Genomic DNA, 21,378 nt, shown 5'->3' on the forward strand with positions numbered 1-21,378 from the left:
CCTGTTTCCTTTTGTACCAGCTTGGTACTTTTTCCATAAAGTCTTGCCTTAAAATTAAAAGTATTGTCACTAAGGTGTAATAAGAATAATACTACGTAGGCTTTTGCACCTAAACATCAGATTAACACATTGTAATCTAATATGTGCCCATTTTTCCGAATTAGAAAACTAAAATGTTTCCATTGACCTGTTAAGATATATTACCAGTTACCACATACTTTTTGTGTATGTTTGTGTATTTCCGGAAATATGATCCACAACTTTTTGATCCAGTGAATATTGAAACAAAGTTTTTAAGTTATCAGAAGTAACTTGTATCATCTCTTAAGAGATGTGCTAGTTGGATTTCTAAGTTTCTTCTTTGGAATGCTTTTTCATAATTTTCATGAGGAAATGTTTGAGTGGAGCTTCAATGCTACCTTTATTACACTCATTAAAAGAAGAAAGGTGTCAAAGAGCTAAAGGATTTCAGGCCAATAAGTTTGATAGGTAGTATATACAAAATCTTCTCTAAAGTACTCAGAGAGGTTAAAAGGTACAGGTACTCACAGAGAGGTTAAAAGAAGTGATGGCAAAACTGGTGGACTTACAACAAATGACCTTTATTAAAGGAAGGCAAATCATGGATGCGGTTTTGGTAGCTAATTAAGCAGTGGGATCCAGACATAAGCAAGGAAAACCGGGGATTCTTTACAATCTTGACCATATAGAAAGCCCATGACCATGTCAATTGGGCCTATCTTTGGGAGTGCTAAATAGGATGGGGTTTGGACAAAAGTGGATAAACTGGGTAAAATTTTGCATATCCACTATGAGTTTTTCAATTATCATCAATGACTCACCAACAGGGTTCTTCAAGGCACAAAAGGGTCTAAGGCAAGGTTACCCTTTGTCACCATTCTTATTTTTTTTAGCAATGGAAGGTCTCAACAGCATGGTCTCAACAGCAAATATGAATGGGTGTTGAGAGGTTTTAATATAGCAAGAAAAGGAAGGGATAATCTGGAGGTGACTAATTTGCAGTATGCAGATGATACCCTCATTTTTTGTGATGCAGATGAAGAACAAATCAAAATTTTGAGGGTGATATTGATTCCCTTTGAAGGGATGTCAGGATTGCACACCAATTGGGAAAAGAGCTTTCTTTATCCGATCAATGAGGTCACTCCCTAAATGCAATTCTGGGAGGAGAGATTGGTAGTCTGCCAACAATGTACTTGGGTATGCCTTTAGGAGCAAACTCAAAGTCTAACGAAATGTGGAACAATGTGGTTGAAAAATGTGAGAAGAAATTGGCTAGGTGGAAAAAACAACACTTATTTGTAGGGGGTAGATTAACCCTCATCAACTTTGTATTAGATTCCTTGCCATCTTATATGATATCCTTCTTCCCTATACGGCTATACCAGCAAAAATCATTAGTAGGCTAGACAGAATCAGGAAGAAGTTTTTGCGGCAAGGAAATAAAGACAGGAAAGCTACCACTTGGTCAAAATGGGAATCTCTGATAATCGACAAGAAATTTGGAGGTTTTAGGATAAAGAATCTGGATACTCATAGAGTCATAGTAAGGCTCTCAGAATGAAATGGCTATAGAAGTATGCCAATGATAAAGCAACACTATGGGGAAGAGTCATAGAAGCTAAGTATGAGGAGGAAGACATATGGATGACTAAAGAAATTACAACTCCTTATGGAGTTAACTTATGGAGATCCATCAGAGATCTCTGGAATGAACTGAAAAGTGCTTCTTCAAGATCACGGTAAACAATGGGGCTAAAACTAGGTTCTGGAAAGATGAATGGCATGAAGAAGGCAATTTAGAAAGGTTATTTCCAGATATCTGTTTGGCTATGGAAGAACATTTGGGAAACCAAAGTACCATATAAAGTGGCACGCTTTGTGTGGCTTTTGGCAAAGGAGGCAGTGCTTACCCAAGAGAATCTAATGAAAAGAGGGATAATTTTAAGCTCCAGGTGCTTCTTGTGTTGGGAGCAGGCAGAAACTGTGAATCATCTATTCCTACATTGTAGAATCACTGACTATGGAGATTGTTTTTGAACCTCAAAGGAATAGCATGGAGCATGCCTGGGAAAATTGCAGAGGCCTTAACGAGTTGGGAACAAGCTGGGTTGTTGGCCAAGAATAAAGGCAGGTGGAGGATAGTCCTAGCAAGCATTTGGTGGACAATATGGAATGAGAGGAATTCTAGGTGTTTTGAGAGCATAGAGAACAGTATGCAACAGATTAAGCTTAATTGCATCTTGCTACTGTGTTTTTGGTGTAATCAATTACTTTTAAATGATCTTGTCTCTATCATTGATGTTTTAGACTCATAGACATAATATCATAGAATCATAGATGTAGGTAGTACTTTGTAAATATGGGGCTGCTACAACTCTTGTAAAATTCAGATTCTAACATATATAGAAAATGTTGCCAGTTTCAAAAAAAAAAAAAAGTTTCTGTTGACATGCTAAGAGCAGTGGAACAGGAGGCCAGTTAGGTTATTAAGGGTCAGGAACAAAGTAATAGCTGAGGCCAAAAAAATTTAGAAAGTAATATGTTGGCATATTCTGCTTAATAGTTGATCTAGTGTTTGCACTGGTTTGTACAGGTGGTTGGGGCAGAATTTGAGTGTTAGAGGATTCATTTGGGTGTTATCTTGTGAAGAAAAGTTACGCAAGTTGTCAGGATTTGGAGATAGTATTGTGCTATAAAATATATGAGGAAGGACTGGGATGTAAGGTTTTATCCTACAAATGCACTTCATTAATTTAGTGTTTGTTCTGCATTGATCTTTGTATCCATTTAAATGTTAGTGTTCCCTCAATTGTAACGGGTGTACCTAAAGGACATTTTGAGGCTTGTAGCCATCAGAACACGGCACAAACTTGTTCCTTAGTAATAGAGGCTTACCAACCTTGAAGCTGTTCAATTTCATTTTCTTTTTGGTTCTGTTTCAAGCTCTTAATAATTAGATTATGCCTATTTATCTCTTCCCTCAAGCCAACCTTTAAAAGGAACAAGTCTCTTTTTGGGAGTGAGGTGGGCTGGTGGAAGGAAGTAGTTAGGAAAGAGAAGTCTCAAGTTTACTAGACATCTCTTGTAGGTTGCTTGTCTTTGAGGGCGAGAAAGTACAGTATCACTTGCGTCCTCCAGTACCTATAATTTTTTGCATGTTATCTCCATGTATGAGTTCAACAGAAGTACTTCAAGATTCTTCTTTAATTTTCTTTAGGGTGCCTGCCAACCCTTTTATTGATTCAATGACTCCTGCAGCATGAAAAGGAACAATTTTGCATTTGAGACAACATTAGTATAGAAGTGTTGGATTCTATGTAATGTCCAATGGGGCGAGTACATAGGTATTGGTTATGTAATATGTAGAAAGCTAATCTAATTAAAAGATATGACAGAAACTTACCACTGACATCATTAGCCTATTAATTTTCTTAACCAATTAATCACATCACCTTCCAATCCGTGTTCTCCACCTTGAATTAGATTATACACAAAAAAGAGCAATATTCTTCTTTACATTTTTATTTAGAGATGCTTGATATTCCTGTTGAGGTTTGTCTTCCTTTTTATCTACTTCTCCAATTAGATTCCTTCTTTACGGGTTTAGTATTTCAATTTACACCTTGCATCCTGCATGGAGGAAATGGAGAGACAAACAGCTGTCTGGCTAAGCATGATAGTTCCTTCCAGACAAAACTGATATCATATCTGTTGGTAGTATTTCAATTTACACCTTGCATTGTACATGGAGGAAATGAAGAGATTGTCTGACCAAGCATGATAGTTCCTTCCAGACACACTGAGGTCATATCTGTTGATAGTATTTCAATTTACACATTGCCTCCTGTATGGTTGAAATGGAAAAAGACAACTACTTATCTGATTAAGCGTGATAATTCCTTCCGGACACTCTGAGGTCATTTCTGTAGATCCATCAGGCTTTTCAACAACCTTGCCTTTTAGTAAAACCATCCTTCTACTGGTTCCAGCATTGTTCAGTCTTGCATTTCCAATTTTAAAATGCTATGATCACTTTAATATTACATTGTTAATAGGTAAAGTAATTTTATAAATTAGAACAATGCATAGGAAGTGCTAGTGCAATCTAGGAAAAGAACAAACAACAAAACTGTGCCCCATCTAATCTGGTAAAGATTCTAATGTTTGTAGAACTGTTTCAGCCTCAATTATGTGTTCCATCCTACGCCATAAGCGAAACAAAAATATACAATTAGACTTTATCTTGTTGGCGGAGCTCGCAGAATCTTCTAAACATCTTCTATTTCTTACTGCCCATATAGACCACCAAATACATGCAGGTACAGTATTCCACCACAGTAGCTTCCTCTTCCTTAAGCCTTTTATGACCAGCACTGTAGTAGATCATTTGTTGATTCTGGCATGATCTATCTCAATCCAATAAATCTTAAGCTTCCACAATTGCACAATAACTCTGAATCTCTCTCACACAGAAAGCACTTGCTACATAGGTAAGAGCCTCTTTTTGGAGATTCTCACGAGTGAGACAAGCTTCTTTACACAACCATTTAAAGCAAGCCACCTTGAATGGAGCTTTGGATCTCCAGATCTGTTTCCATGGCAAAAGACTTAGTAATCTGTCCGCTTTTGTTAAAATTTTGTAGCATGATCTTATTGTGAACAGACCCTTGTTGCTTGGGATCCATGTTATGTTGCCTTCTGTATTAGTTAGCTGCTGATGTATTTAAAAGACTGAAAAATCAACAGCCCAGTTTTAACTGTCATAAGCTGGCACTCTCGTCTTGCTCTTGTCCAAGCTAGTTATGCAGTGGCATGTTGCTTACTTGGTTTGATGTTTAAAAGGTTTGAACTGCCACTCTCTTATCCCGACCCCAGTAAATCTTCAGGTTAAGGTGGATGGAAATTTACTTGGGGCATAGTAGCTGAAAGGCTTTAACCTTATAGCTAGTAGCCGTGAATATCCTCCTGTTCAATTGTACTTGGACCTTAAACATTTTAGTAGATTTATTCAGCATATTTGTCAGATTTACCTCTTGACAGAATAGGGAGCACTGCAATCAGAATAACACTTTGAATTAAAAGGAATCAATTTTTTAGTTGAATGTGGCTTGGGTTACGTACTTCTGTTGGATGGTAGCATAAAACGGGTGAAGAGAAGTAGAGATAAAGTGTAGCAAGAAGAGTACCCTTCTGAATCTTATGTGGATTCCTTGTAATGTTTATGAACAGTAATGCTGAATCATAGAATATGTTTTATCAGTGTCTTGGTTAGCGGTAGCTATGAGATTGCGAAGAGTGAGGGAAAGGGTTAAGATTGATATTGATATTGTCTCCTGGAGTGTATCCCAAATCTGCTCTCTCTTGCCTTTCTGTATCTGGGTTTTGTATGAAGCTCATGAAATTTAGTCGCATAGGTGATGGTTTACCTTGATTATCTGCTTTTTTCTCTTAATGTGGTTCCTTTTTTTATTTTGGAAACTTTTCAGATATGGCCATATCCAGGTTTTAGAATACATTGGTCTTATGAAAGACTTATCTGAAAGCAGTTTGAACTACTGTTTTCCAAGACTTCCCAAAACTCAACTTATGCCAAAAAAACATTCCAGGAACTCAACAAAAAACCAACTCAGAATGTTTTAACATTTGAATGGAGAAAGCACAACTCGGAGCCCTACAGCAATCCGTCTTATCAAGTTAGTGCCCTTGAATGTTGTTTTAGCATCTCATTTTTAGTTATCAACTCAGGAGGGAGCATGTAAAAAGTGCAGTAAATTCATTGGTCCTAAAGGTACATTAATTGCCTATGCTTAATTATCAGCTGGGATCTACGTTTATTTTTAATTGTTTCAATACTTTCAGACCTGCTCTATTGTCTCGACTTATCCACTTAGTCCTGTTTATGTTTCCCTACTTGTTATTATGAGATCTCAAGTGATTGATTGCTTAGATAATTTGGCCAAGTTCTGAGCCCTTGATTATTACTACTACTACTACCTTTATTGCTAGATTTTCTTAAATGACTGAATGATTAGATAATATTACAGTAACGTCCTGTTCATCAAAATATCCATCATTTTAGAAATGCACATGAAAGAATGCATATTACATTACCACTTCCTGTGGAGCTTCACTATCAATTTTTAATAGCAGAATTGTTTTAAGTGATAGGTTACACGCAATTGTTGCAACTATGCTGGCTACATCAGTAAAAGGGATAGCCATAATCCATAGCATATACAATCGACCTTCCAGTGGTGATTTGCAGCACAGCAGTGCCTGGCGCTGCACATTAAAAACTCTGTTATTTATGGTCCATCTAAGTTTTAATTTGATTCTTTTTTTCAGCTATGAACTTGTGGATGGGCCTGTTTGGATAACATTGCCTCCAATTTATTAGAGTTGTGTCTACATGGCCACCAAAACAGGTATAGATTTCATTCTTCTAGTAATCTTTTGTTTCTGTATATCAGACTTAAGCAAAGAAAGTAGGAAAAAAATGAGCTCTTCATAGTTCTTTTTATTTATTTAGTGCCGAATTTTCATACATCATCAGGGCGATGGTATATTTACAACTGATAATGTTGTCATGAAAGTCCCCCTATCTACCTGGGGGCTTGAAAATTACAAGTAACATACATCTCTTCACTCTTCAGATACTCTTATTTCTGCAGTGCAGCATACCATCTCAATGGTGTGATCTGGAGAGGAGGATGGTTTAGCGCTAACCGTTCAAAATGCCTAAACAACCGTTGGCGCTTTACGCTTGATGTGCCGAGATGTCAACTCTGAATCCGTCCCTCCAAGCATTTCCCACATCACCTGTACATCCTCATATCCACAGGACTGTATATCGCCTTGAAGCTTCAGTAATCCAGCACCTGATGTTAACAAAAAGTAAGTAATCCACAAAGCTGTTTTTTTCACTCTTTCCTTGAGACTCTACAATTCATTGCATCTTAGTCATTACTTATGAGACAGTGTCTCTTTTTAAAAAGTTAGATTGTAGAAAAAACAGGGGGAGAGGTTTTGATTTAAAAAAACTAAAACTAGTTCATTCATATGTAGCTTCTTCCTATATGTTCAAAAACACCGAATGCAGGTAAGTTTTATGACTAACCATCTTTACGAGGCTTGACACGAGCAGAAACAGCACCCCAAACACGTCTAACCGGAAAGACCATTTTTTGCCACAAATCCTCCATCTCCTCTTCCTCTACTTGTATGTTTGGTTGAAAATTAAAGGGTTTACAGTGTGCTCTTTGTTGCAATAAAGAACGAAATGACTGGAGATTAATAAAGGAGTGATGTGTTTTGCTTCCACTCTTGATGTGGGGTTTCATAAAAGCAGTTTAATTAGTGATATGGACAAATATATATAGGAAAATAGGGATGTATAAGTTTGAATCATCTAACAACTCTGCAGACAAAATTTACCCCACATTGGATTTGATTTTTTTTCACTAAAGAAACAAAAAATATTCACCGACGCGACCGTCACAGTGCTTGTGTAAGAGATATTTTATTGCCACGAGTCACTTCTATTGTGGCTGCGCGGCATTTTGTCTTAGTTAATTATTTATTTGGCCCGGCAAATTACTTTTGAAATATTTTGAATTGTTATAAATATTTCAACTTTATTTTGAAAAAATATTGAAGGTATTTTTAAATTTTCAAGATTTTTCTTTAGTCTGATCATAAAAATTTTGATTAATATTTTTTTTAATTGATATGCAAAAATATGATAATTTATAGTATTTTTTATATAATTTTTAAGTATCTAATTTTTTTATTTAAAATATCAAATTAATTAAATTGATTTTTGAAAAATATAATATAACAAATAAAAATGAGAGTTTGAATTTACAGGAGTCATTAGTTAGTTTAGTTCTCGTGGAGACAATCTTTTTGGAATACAACACATGTCATGTTTTCAGTGGGAAAGAAACAAGAAAATGGTACCTTTATATTATAATTAGAAAAAATGTGTGGTTTGGACGGTTTGACTCTTTAGATTTTTGTGCCTCAAATCAAGAGAACATTATTAGTGAGCCTTTTTTTTAAAAAAATAAAAATTATTTACCCCCAAGTATAGTAAAATAAATTTTTATATTAATTTAGGATATTTTTTATAGCATTGGCAGTTTTTAATTTTGTTATATTTGGAGATGGGGTCAAGTAATGAGACCAAGATTCCTAATCGAAGAAATGGAAAAGGAAAGGAGTGATAAGCAGTAAGATATTTTTGTGTATTGAAGGATACGTGGCTCTATTATTTATTACGACTTTCCCCTACTGTCGGCAATGGGGTCTAACTCCACGCTTTAATCAATTTTTTCCATGGATTTTAGTTTGTACATTTAGTACTAGTTTGGTGTGAGGCATATAATATAATAATTTTAAAATATATGTTGTGATTTTTTGGCTCATTGTTAATGTTATAGTGATAGAATAACTTATTTCATATACATGACTGAAATTTCAAGAGGTTTGATTGAATTTCTCTTTGTTATAACATCACGTAGTACAAATAAAATAAAAGTTGATTAGATTATACTTTTGAACCTTTTAAGTATATAACTCAAATGATGTAACATTTAATGAGCAAGCAACATAATTTCACTGCTTCAGGATCTAATTAGGTGCTACCGCTTTATTTATCAAATTTATCTTTCATGCCACATTTTATTTCGCTGTATATAACACATGCGAGTCAATTAGGTATAATTTATCTTAAAATATGTATTGTATTCAAACGTGATGATTTGGAAGAGCTTGGATGGGAATTAGTTTGGTCCAAAGCCGTGGTAATCAGCCCAACTATAGAATTCAGCCCAACAGTATGCGAGTGTGACTATTCAGTCCAGTTAGAGCGTTGGCTTGGAAAGAAACATCGACCCATCATGAACCATTTTCCTAAAAATTACAATCTAGAAAAAAAATACCTACACATTTTATTTTATTTTATCATAATTTTTAAAAATAAAATCAATAATCCCCGAATACATCTCGATGATACATACGTATCTGTCCCCTCTCAGAATACATACACCCTTCCCCTATGTATCTGAATATCCATTGATGTATCTACACTAGCTAGTATTATCTTTTGATCAGAAGAATATCTATAAATAAGGAAGAAGCTTAAAGGTTTCATAGGTATGCAAGATGAGCTGCTAACTCGCAAACGGATCGATGCTAGCTAGCTTTTCCTAATAGTCTGAAAGCTCCAATCCTGACTTTTACAGTTGCACCATTGTCATCTCGTTCACCTGATACCTAAAGGGAAAAGAAAAACATAATTGAATAAATTAAATGTTTATCTACTTTCATCAGATATCATACTTGTTTCACTTTATGTTCAATAGGAGCCTGTATGCATATGTCATATAATTTAAAAGCAAATGAAGCATCAGATAGAAACGGATTGCACGTCTATGGTTTCTTCAAACAAAGACTAATGGAATAAATATGCCTAAACTCACCAATGTCTTTCAGTTCATCATTCCGGAACAGATGCCTTACTATAAGCAAGAAATCAAAAAATGCACATAATAACTGCTGTAGCATTGTTCTATACACCTGTTAAAACAATGCAGTTAAAGTCAACATCAGTTCAAGTTGGAACTCTTCTCATCCAAAGCCAAACACTTTTGTTAGTTTAGCTCATCTTATTGGAACTCAGGCTTCCATTTCAGCATTGGAATTCTCCCCAATTGCTACACTCCTAAGTAAGGTCATAGCTTATTCACTGCTTTGAGAGATTTTCGATTGCACTGATACAGAAGAGGATTGGACAGCTTTAAAATACATTGACCTTAAAGCTCAGCTTTCATAACATCGATAGTGATGTCATACATTTAAACTTCTTTATAAAGATAATACATATAAAGCTGGCTTGTGATTGAAGCGCAGTTGTTATATACTTGCCTGATAGTTATTAGAATACTGGTCAATGATGTGGTTGAGAACCATAAAGTCGCAGAGAAAAAAAAATTTGGTGATTTTTTCCATGCATCTGTCTTATTCTTATAGTCTTGGTGGACAAAGTTATCTGAATTTTCAGAAGATTCAGGAAACAATGAAAGAACTCTAGCTTACTGCAAGTTCAAAAATTGTTGCAGCAGACGCCAGAGTTGGAAAATAAAGAGTATCATATACCAATCAATATCCAAGCAAACCACTTAAGCAAGTCTGTACTTTGTACCAACTAGTAAGGGACCTAAAGGTGCAAAACATTCACGAAGTGCCAGCAAATTTGAAAGAAAGCAGGATCATGAGGACATTCATGAAGCTGGTATAGATGACTACAAAGATAATGAGACAGTCAACCAAGGCACAAGAAGTACTACTATCAATGAGGTTAATAACCAGATGATCTCTGCCACAGAAAACCCCTCCATCAGAGATAGAACCAAAAAAGAAGGCAATGCTAGAAAAAAGAAAATGTCTAAGAAAAAATCCAAAGTCATTGTCAAACCACCTTCAGTACAACAAACTGTTAAGAGCAAGAAAAGAACTATCCTTTCTGAAAATGATGGTACTCAGGACGATGGGAATACTCCTAAAGAAAATAACGACGAGAAAGAGCAAGTTGAGTAAAAGAAAATAGACGCAGAAGTTGTGGAGCTCAATGAGAATAACCAGGAGATGGTTTGAAAGAATGACAATGGTGAGACCAATGAAGCCGAAGCTAGCACTTGTGGTAACAGTCTTCAAGAATCTGCCAGGAACAAGAAAACAAAACTGACGATATTAATGGTGCTGATACATTTGTTGATAACACTAACAAGATTCAAAGTTCTAATAGCTTAACTTCTGTTATCAATGCCATGCCGGGATTGAATTTGGTGGTTGACCTCAACTCCAAATTTGTATTAAACGAAGACAGAGTCAACAATAACTAGGTAGCTGACTTCGACACTGGAAAGGTTTCAAACCGGGACAAATCCAACAAAAAATTAGTGACTGCCCTAAATGCTGAACAAGTCTCAAACCATGACAAAGTTGGCAAGATCATAAAAGAAACACCACAAACTGAAACCAGATCATGCGATGAGCAGATTAAAAAAAATAAGAGAAGAGAGGGAGGAACAGAAAAGATGCTGAAATTCAACTAGAGGTCACATCTCCTAATAGAGTCACTGTTATGGTTACTGATGAACGTATACAAAGAGAAATGCATTACAAGGAGGACGTTGAAAATCAAGGCTTTTCTCCAGTTATCAAAGGAAAAAACAAAAACAAGAAGTATGATAAGATGAGCAAGGAAAATGGTAACAACCCTGCCAAAGGCTAGGGATACAAAAACAGTCTCGATAACCTTTATATTTAGTGTCATTTACTGGAACATCAGGGGAGTGAGAACAAAAAATGCTTTACCCAGAAATAAGAAGCCGATCAAGTATTACAAAGTGGATTTTGTGGCCCTCTCAGAGCCAATCCTGAGCATGAACAATATTCATATGCACATGAGATATCTTGGATATCAACACTGTATAGCTAACTCTAATGGACAAATATGGCTGTTGTGGACTGGTAGTATCAGACTTCTGTAATTGACAACTCAGATCAACAAATTATTATCAAAATGCACCATGCTAATATTAGCAGTGATGTATTTGCTACTGCTGTGTATGCTAAGTGCACATCTGCTGAGAGGAAAGATCTTTGGGCTGATATAGAAAGAGTTCATCAAGTTGCCACAGGTCCTTGCTGTAGCACTGGTGATTTTAATGTCATTCTTGAACCTGATAAGAAATTCGGGGGCAGACCTCACAGGATGAGTAATAGCCAGGACCTTAGTTGTTATATGGATAATTGTGAGGTCATGGACTTGGTTTTATTGGTCCTAATGATATGGAAAACAACAATGAATAGCAAAAGAGAAGAAATTCTCCAAGTAAAGAATTTGAGACTACACAATAAGAGTCTCCAATTAAATGGCTTTAGAGACTTAAAGATGGTAGCTAGAGAAGACATATTGGAAAGAGTGATCAGACGTAAATATGGAAAAGGAAATGACTGGTGCACTTACCAGTTAGTCCAACTTATGGATTCACTGTTTAGAAACATAACATCGGAAGCCCATGGGAGAAATCCTTGGACAATTTTTTTAAAAAAAATCAGGCAATGGAAAAAGAGAAAATATCTGGTAATAACAAAATATAAACATTACATGGAAAGTACATTTTCTAACGTATATGGGCTGGAGATTACAATGAAAGCACTAGAGCAGAGTACCTATGTTGAGGGAACTGGAAATATCAGTATAAAGGAGAAGCAATGACGGGAAGATTAGTAGAATGAATCAACTGATAGAACTCCTCAAGCATGTTAATCAGAGTGGTAACCTGCAATTGATGTAAATAGAGATAGCAGTTTTCAGAAAGATCATGTTATAGCTTGCAAAGAGAAACAGTTAGGGAACAGCAGCAAGAGGACTTACCAATAAGGAAAACAAAAGCACCATCAAAAGTGGCTTGGCTCTGGATGGACTGCATTACATATTGCATGCTCAAACTCAGGATAATTTGCAGAAAAGAACTTAGATACATATGGCAGGGTCTATGGATGCATTAGACAGCCAGAAAGGCAGAAAATGAGGAAGAAACAGAGAACAATCAGGAGAACAAGAACTCATAGATGCTTATAAGGAAAGCAAAAGACTTATCTTTGTAAACTATAGATGTCTACAAGATTTAATCTTAAAGAGTGTTGTTTGTAATATCAATTATTAAAAAAGTTTCAGTTATAAATATGATACTTACAGCAGTTTACAATTGAAGCATGGATCAAAGCAAATTCATTAAAGTTACTAAACTTCGTAACTAGCAAAATGGGATGCAAGAATCAAATGTAGAGTTAATATCTGCAAACTGTATCTCATAAGCCTCAACCATTTTGAGAAATCACAACTAGAATTGCTTAAATATGATAACATTCAAACAATATATTAAAATAAATGAAAATAAATAGATTAATTTAACTTTATATTGATAATTTGTTAAAAACAATGATAAATAACTAGCTAAAAAACCAAAACAAAGAGAGCTGCCATATGATGGTGAGTACAACCGCATTATGATCCAAATGATGGGTTAACCCATGTTGGCGGGCAAACAGGACTTAATGACACCCCAGAATAAAAAGATTCAACCTTCCCATTTTCAAAATTGTAAACCCCCGTATCTTTTCCACCACCTGCTTCCAAGGCGAAATAGCTCTCAAATACATCATCTGTGAAATAAATGTGATTAGGTTTCAGCCCTTTAACCATAGCAGTTGCTCCATTCCGTCCCAAAAAAATTGTTGAATCTCCCAAAGTATTAATCTCGTTCAATTGATTATATCTATTTCAAATACCTTAAACTTAATGGTTTCATAATCGCTAGTATATGTGTTATTCAAAAATCGAATAAGAAGTAACAGTGCACCCGATATCTCAACAAAGTAGTACTGAGTATCAGGTTGATGTAATATAGGATCTTTCAGACGAGTAAGTCGACGCGGCACTACAATTGGTTGAGGAACGCTACAGCCTGGAACATCAAAAACCCATAACTCGCCATCATAAGTAAAAGCATAAAATTTACCCTTATAGTGAAAGAGACTGTTGAATCTAGCATTTCTTCTCATGACAATTTTAGTCCAGTTGACGTCTCCCGGTCGCCAAAAGGCGAGATCACCTCTACCATATGTAAGATCGGAAATCACGAGCACATAATCTGATGTATGAGAAGGATTTACAGACAAGACAGCTTTGTCAATTGTGTAATGAGTTATTTCTGCATCTTTCTGTAAAGACTCCTTTAGGGCGTTTTGTGAAGGAAGTTGAATCTGGGTACGGGAAAATGGATGAAACAAGTTAAATTCTCCTGTACATGAGTCTGTAAACATCCAACCTCCCTCTGATGGAAAACATCTTCGCCCTCTAATTTCTGGGAGAAATATGCGTGAAATTTTGTTTTTGGAAAGAGAGTAAAATTCTCGATAATCATCATCTTTATCTGCTAGCATAAGCAATGGAATTTGTGGAGAGTATACATCAAAATTATCTTTAGTGGCAGCAGTTCGCCATGAGATGCAGACAGCACCAAAAGCAATAAAATCTTCAATCACTTTAACACGCTCGGCAACTGTACTAATGAGGTGAGATGGCAATTCTGACAAGTTCGCCATATAAATAGTTAAAGAAGAGACTACAAAGGGGCAAGAATAACCAGATGAGAATGGTAATTGCTAAGGCTTTGGAGGGGATTTATATAGGCAGACGTGATAACAACAGGAAATACCATAGATAGACAAGTTTAATGTTCATAAGTACTAATCCAATTATTTATATGGGGAGAACTACACAAATTAGAATATATTTAGGAAAAATTATATGGGGAAAACAGATATACCCTTTAACTTTCTGATTTAGCGTTGATATACCCCTTACTTATAAATTAAATGGTTCACATATATCCTTTTCCTCTAATGGAAATGAAAAAATAATAATTTTCAATCTAAATTTTTATTTTTATTTTCTAAAAAATATAATCTCATATAACATATTTTTTTGAATTTTTTTTGTTTCAATGACTAATTTATAATTATTATTTTGATAATCAAATTTATTTATGTTTCACTAATATTCTTGTAAAACTTATTGTAGATGACCAAATTTTTTTGAATACGAAATTAAATTACAATACACACAAAAAAATAGTTTAATTTTTTCTCTTTAAACTAAGGAATGAAAGAAAAAAATAAAATAAGAATAAGAAACTCAAATAATTTTAATAAAAGAAGTCAAAAAATAATTTATGTATGAAAAAAATTAAAATATACCTTGAACTTTTATAGAAGAATCATATATACCACTAAATAATTTTTTAAAAAAAATATAAGTAATAAATATAAATTTAAAACTAATTATTTAAAATTTCGTTGAATGAAGGGTATATGTGAGCCATTTTGTAACGACAGGGGTATATTTAAGCCGTTTGTATAACGGTAAGGGTATATATGAGCCACTTTTATAACGAGGGGTGTATCAGCTCCAAATAACAAAGTTGAGGGGTATATCAGACCCTTTTCCCAATTATATATAATGATAAATTAATAATTTAAATTAAATGTTATAAGTACATTTTGAATTAATTATATCATGTAACAAATTATTTGTGAGTAATCTCTCTCCCTCAAACTCTCGTTTGCCACTCTCCCTCTCACTCACTTTTACACAAACACAAATATATAAAATGTATTTGTGTTTGTATAAAGTGAGAGAAAATTGTATATACACATATATTTTCGTTTTCTTCTCTCCTCTCTCCCAGATCTTGCTCGCTACCCTCGCCTCTCTCACTTATACAAAAAGAAATGAAATGTATAAATTTTGTGTTGTATAAAGCGAGAAAAAATGTTATATGCATATGCAAATACATATATCTTCATCTTATACACTTATAGTTATACAATACAAATATTCTCATACCCAATTTTTTTTGTCTTTCTCTCTTTCTCGTTTTATACATACACAAATTATACAATTAATCTTTTGTATACAACTGCTTTCATTTGTATATGTATAGCAAATTATACAATTGATTTCTTAAAATATATATAGCGAAATACACATACTTATATTTGCTATCGAACACAATTATGCAAAGTGTAACTATATCATACAAATATAGTTTTTATATTTGTTCTATGTGAAAGTTATTCATATATTTATTCTACATTAAATTATTATTTATCATCAGAATATATATTACTCTAGTAATATCTATATATCTGATAGTATATCAAGTAATAATTGACCACTCTTTTTCACTGAATCACTTCATGTTCCTCATTAGTCAACTTCTTTGATTCTTCCTCTTTTATATATATATATATATTAGTTTTCTTGCACGTGATTTGCGCGTTTAACTCATGAGTGTATTATTTCTTAAAAGATAATATTACTAAATAATAAAATATGTCTAATAGAGATTTTTTATTTTGTTTTACTACTAATTGTGACACTCCAATTTTCTGACCACCAAGTGAATGCATCGAGATAATAATATGAGAAATTAATAAAATAAACTTTGTTTGTAATTCAAAAAATAAGTTTGCAAAGCTAAAAGGAAAAATAACAACAATCTAAATTAAATTTCTTGATAGTTCCGTTTTATTGATAGAATAATGCTAGATAGTGTAAGATTAACTTTGAGTGTGTAAGATTAACTTTGAATAAACCTTTTAACTTTTTTAATGAATGTGTTTTAAGTATTGTATTAAATTTTTATCCACAAACACTTTAAACTAATTAGTTAACTATAAATATTTAAAACTAAGATGTAAAAAGTTTTATCATTTATATTTTAAAAATTAGGATATTTATGAATAACTACTATTATTATATAAAATTTAATTCTGTCATACATAACTTATCCACCATTAATCTAATATTATATGTTTCACATTTTTTTCCATAAAAAAAGAAAAGAAAAGAGTAAACATCCTATTCTATCACACTCATTCTTAAAGATGAAAATTAATGTATATGTAAAAACTGAAGTACAGAGAAAAGAAAAAAAAAAAGGTATACATGAGCAAGATAATTAGGCATTACCTTTGTTTGTCTCTATAGTGAAAAATTGAACATTTGAGCATACAAAATACAAATATGAATTTAGAGCAACTTGCTAACAAAACAAGAATTCAACTATATGAAGAGAGACAAAAAAGTCTTATTATAATTCTTACTACAAATAAGTATAAAACTAACACATCAAGCTCTGATGCTTCAGTAATTGAATTCTTATCTATTCTCGTAACTGCATAAGGGAATCTCACAACTTTCACCTCAAATTGTGACATTATTTCACATGTTTAGAGTTCCTACATACAAGAATTGTAGGAGTGGTAAATAAAAGTTCTTCTTGAAAAAGTTAAATTTATAGAACAAAATTATGGAAACATAAAAAGTCACATGAATTATTGTTAAAATAAATATAAAAAAGATAGAGATGAAATTTAATTTTAAAGATACATGAATCTACTTTAATTTCTTGATAATTACTCATTTTTATTTTTATTTACATTTATGTTAGAAATTTGAAAGGTCAAGATTATGTAATGAGAATAAGAAGATTATATATATATAAATTATATAAGTTTTAATTTATTAGAGGGGCAAAATGGTAATTTAACTTTTAAATTTTGAGCTTCATGTTTATAATAATATATGATATATATCATAAATAGGTTTTCCTTTTAGGAAAAGGTTTCGGATTAAACTAATTCTTTTTCTAGTAGGAAAAGGTTTAAGACTCTATAAATAGAAACATGTTCCTTCTAACTTAATTAGCATTCACAATGTAGTCTTAAGGGCTTTGAGAGTTTTGGTTAGGGGAAGAATTTATGGGTCACAAGCTTGATACGTTATCACTTGTGTGAACCTCCCATGTATTCCGAGTGAATTGATTGAGGTTGTTCCTCTCTGTATTTTTGTACTCTCATATTTATAGTGGATTGCTCATCTCCTTCGTGGACGTAGGTCGATTGACCGAACCACGTTAAATCTTTGTGTCTTTTGGTATATTTTTCGTTGTCTACTTACTCGTGGTCTTTTGAGGTTTGCTTTGCTAGCTTCCGCATTTACACCTACTTATTTTCGGTCCTAACAAGTGGTATCAGAGCCAAATTCAATTACGGAGTCAGGTTCAGTGGTTCAATAATCGATGATTGAACCAGGTTAGAAAAAGGTGTTCATCTTGACGGGTGTAGTTCTTGCCACAACCTTTTTTGACAGTAATGAAGATTTTGTTGGAGAAATTGTTTTAGAGAGGTTCTCTATGTTGAGACATAAATTTTGCAAAAGAGATTATGGAGAGGAGTAGCAAGTTGTTGAAGATTAAGTGAAGAAGGTGGACAAATTTATTTTGTCATAAATTCAGGTCAAGGGGGAGATCTGTTGGGTTTTATTTGCCCTGATTTCTTACCATAAATAGGTTTTCCTTTTAGGAAAAGATTTCGGATTAAACTAATCCTTTTTCTAGTAGGAAAAGGTTTAGGGCTCTATAAATAGAGACATGTTCCTTGTAACTTAATTAGCATTCACAATGTAGTCTTAAGGGCTTTGAGAGTTTTGGTTAGGGAGAGAATTTATGGGTCACTTGTGTGAACCTCCCATGTATTCCGAGTGAATTGGTTGAGGTTGATCCCCTCTGTATTTTTGTACTCTCATATTTATAGTGGATTGCTCATCTCCTTTGTGGACGTAGGTCGATTGACCAAACCACGTTAAATCTTTGTGTCTTTTGGTATATTTCTCGTTGTCTTCTTACTCGTGGTCTTTTGAGGTTTGCTTTGCTAGCTTCCACATTTACACCTACTTATTTTCGATCCTAACAATATATATATATATATATATTCCCTTGTGGGAGATACAAGTGTTTTTTTGCCATTTATATTTTCAAATAATTTTATTCAACCATTTTTTCTCTCTACAAATTAGAGTTCAGCCAATAGATCAAACGATTATATTGTTAATCATTTAGGTGTCGTTGGAGCACGTAAGAATAATGCTTAACAAATTATATAAAATGAAGTGTATAAAACAAAAAAGAGAAAGAGACTTGGGCAGAGAATTGTATAAAACGAATTGTTACAAAACGAATTGTATAATTATTAGTGTATAGAACGATTATATACAATTTGAATTTGTATAAAATGAGAAAGAGAGAAAGGCAAAAGAGACTTGGGCAGGGGAATATACAATTGAATCGAATCATATAAAACGAGAAAGAGAGAAATTATATACAATTTAAATTTGTATAAAACGAGAAAGAGAGAAATTATATACAATTTGAATTTGTATAAAACGAGAAAGAGAGAAGGGCAAAAAAAACTGGGCAGGAGAGTATTTTTATTGTATAATTATAAGTATATAGGACGTAATTATATGTATTTGCATGTGTATATACAATTTTCTCTCGCTTTATACAAACAGAAACACAATTTATACATTTCATTTTTTTTGTATAAGTGAGAGACGTGAGGGTGGCGAGCGAGATTGGGGAGAATGGCAAGCGAGATCTGTGAGAGGAGTGAGAGGGGAACAAAAAATATGTATTTGTACAATTTCCTCTCGCTATATACAAATAGAAATAGATTTTATACACTTTGTTTGTATAAAAGTGAGAGGAAGCAAGCGAGAGAGGAGAGTGGCGAGCGAGAGTTTGAGGGAGAGAGGATAGACAAATAGTTTGCTACGGGACACAATTAAATCAAGGGGGTGGTTCTAGCAATTAATTTTATTTATTAGTTTGTCATTATATATAATTTTTCCTAAAAATACTATTAAAAAAGTGTATTAGTAATGCTTGCAGTAGCAATGCATGTATTAGTTATACTTGCATTAGTTATACATAGATTATTTTTATGCAATATTTGGTTTGATACATAAAAAATAGCATGTGTTGCATTAAAAATTAATTTACAAAGATACTCTTCGCTATTATAGTAGAAAAGATGTAAAAAAGGGTTTTAAGGGGCAATTGAATCTTTAATCATGCTAATGTATGCATTAAAATTGTTGCATTGCTAATACCTAGAAATTCATTGTATTAGCAATACACACTTTGATACATAATAGATTGAAAAAGAGTATCAAACAAGGTACTAGTAATACACAAAGTTAATCCATGCATTATAGTGGAAAGCATAACAATATAGTATATATTAGTTATGCTTGCAGTAATTATACATAAAATATGTTTATGCATTTAATATATCATGTATTAGAAAAATTATTTACAATGATACCCTAACTATTACCGTGGAAAAGATGTAAAAAAGGATTTTGATAGACAAGTAGGTCTTTAATAATGCTAGTGCATGCATTAAAATCATTGCATTGTTAATACCTAAAAATTCATGATATTAATAATAAATATATTAATACACAATAGAATATATAACTAATACATAAATTTAAAAAAATATCATGAAAAAATACTTATAATATATAAAGCTAATACACTCATTATTTTTTCCATAATATACTCTATCGAATGAACTTTGGAGACTGGATTTGGGTCGTTGTTTCTTTCTAGGAAAACGCTGTAATTTGACCTCATTGTTAGGTTGAATTTTATAATTGGGCTAATTCCCACGGGGCATGGCTTTGGACCAACCTAACCTGATCCATTCCAAAATAAGTATTTCAAATATATACAATGCGGTAATTAGTTTATTGCAAATATAGTGTAAAGGAATTGAATAAATGCACCATTGTGCATTAGTGGAGCTAGTTACAAGCTGTTATATTATACATTGCAATGTTAGCCGTGTGAGTAAAATAGTTTGTTAGACAAGTTAGTTATACACTATAGCAATCAGTTAGCAGTCATTCAAGTCAGTTACAATAGGATTGACATTGATTGTCATTTCATAAGCGAAAAAATTCCAGCTGGAGTACTTTTTACTACCAATCTATTATCTTCAGAACAGCTAGTTAATATCCTAACTAAAGCACTTGGAAAAATTCCACATGTGCATCTTATGTCCAAGCTAGGTATGAAGAATATCTCATAGCTCCCAGCTTGAAGGAGGGTGTAAAAGAATTGAATAAATGCACCACTGTGCATTAGTAAAGTTTAGTTACAAGCTGTTATATTATACATTGCAATGTTAGTCGTGTGAGTAAAATAGTTTATTAGACAAGTTAGTTATACACTGTAGCAATCAGTTAGCAGCCATTCAAGTCAGTTACAATAGGATTGTGTATATATATATATATATATCCATGTATTGTATTTTTTGAGAATAATTAATATACAAAATTCTTTTCATTCCTCTCAATGTTGCTCTAATTCATGGATTCTGCATCATATATTGAATTACCAGCTACAACATTGTGTTGCTGCTATTATAAAACCCCTGCATCATAGATCGAGTTACCAGCTACATCATTGTGTTGCTGTTGTTGTAAAACTCCTGCATCATAGATCGAGTTATCAGCTACAACATGATCTCTCCTGCCCTTGTAGTGAGGTGGATAGCCGATGAGCTTATAGCAGTTAGTTTTAAGATGGCTAGTCTTATGACAAAAATCACATTTCATCAACTTGAGACAATCAATTTTCAGATGTCCTTTCACATTACAAAATTCACATAAGACATGAGGATTGTAAGGCCCTCTTTTGCTGCTTCGGAGTGACTGATTCGAATCTGTTTGTGAATAATGCAGTTGGTGCTAAATTCTCAGGTAATATCCTGCTCGAATTAGCAGCCATTCTCTGTCTTTCATCCTGATTAATCATGGCATATGCCTTGTTATGCGGAATTCGAGATAATACAAGAAAATATAAA

At 33.4% G+C, this 21,378-nt stretch overlaps 2 protein-coding genes across 7 annotated transcripts; both read right to left on the reverse strand.

Annotated features, from left to right (window-relative positions):
* Positions 1-6,510: 6,510 nt before the first annotated feature.
* On the reverse strand, positions 6,511-7,569 carry LOC101254501 (uncharacterized). The gene is made up of 2 exons (XM_004241621.5): positions 7,142-7,569; positions 6,511-6,902 (listed from the first exon to the last, which is right to left on the reverse strand). Exons 1-2 carry the CDS (start codon positions 7,362-7,364, stop codon positions 6,763-6,765), a joined length of 363 nt encoding a protein of 120 aa, XP_004241669.1. The 5' UTR covers positions 7,365-7,569; the 3' UTR covers positions 6,511-6,762.
* Positions 7,570-8,952: 1,383 nt separating this feature from the next.
* LOC101254213 (F-box protein At3g56470-like) lies at positions 8,953-14,427 on the reverse strand. 6 transcript variants are annotated; one of them, XR_011221805.1, is made up of 5 exons: positions 13,617-14,338; positions 12,470-12,518; positions 12,265-12,374; positions 9,507-9,603; positions 8,953-9,300 (listed from the first exon to the last, which is right to left on the reverse strand). XR_011221805.1 is itself a non-coding variant. In XM_010324345.4 (2 exons), exons 1-2 carry the CDS (start codon positions 14,200-14,202, stop codon positions 9,290-9,292), a joined length of 597 nt encoding a protein of 198 aa, XP_010322647.1. In that variant the 5' UTR covers positions 14,203-14,338; the 3' UTR covers positions 8,953-9,289. The 6 variants fall into 6 exon arrangements, 1 of the variants encoding a protein (XP_010322647.1); XR_011221806.1 differs by lacking the exon at positions 9,507-9,603 and adding an exon at positions 12,059-12,122 and having other exon boundaries at positions 9,164-9,300; XR_003247264.2 differs by lacking the exon at positions 9,507-9,603 and having other exon boundaries at positions 13,617-14,427.
* Between the last annotated feature and the right edge of the window lie 6,951 nt (positions 14,428-21,378).

This window comes from Solanum lycopersicum, chromosome 6 (assembly GCF_036512215.1).
Source record: "Solanum lycopersicum chromosome 6, SLM_r2.1".
Classification (NCBI taxonomy): Eukaryota; Viridiplantae; Streptophyta; class Magnoliopsida; order Solanales; family Solanaceae; genus Solanum; species Solanum lycopersicum.

What these genes read in the sequence shown, in the direction of transcription:
- LOC101254501 (XM_004241621.5), bottom strand. Translation starts at nt 7,364, where the DNA reads ATGAAACCCCACATCAAGAGTGGAAGCAAAACACATCACTCCTTTATT. An exon ending in TGTCAAGCCTCGTAAAGATG is followed by an intron (nt 6,903 to 7,141) that starts GTTAGTCATAAA and finishes TGTTAACATCAG; the next exon opens with GTGCTGGATTACTGAAGCTT.
- LOC101254213 (XM_010324345.4), bottom strand. Translation starts at nt 14,202, where the DNA reads ATGGCGAACTTGTCAGAATTGCCATCTCACCTCATTAGTACAGTTGCC.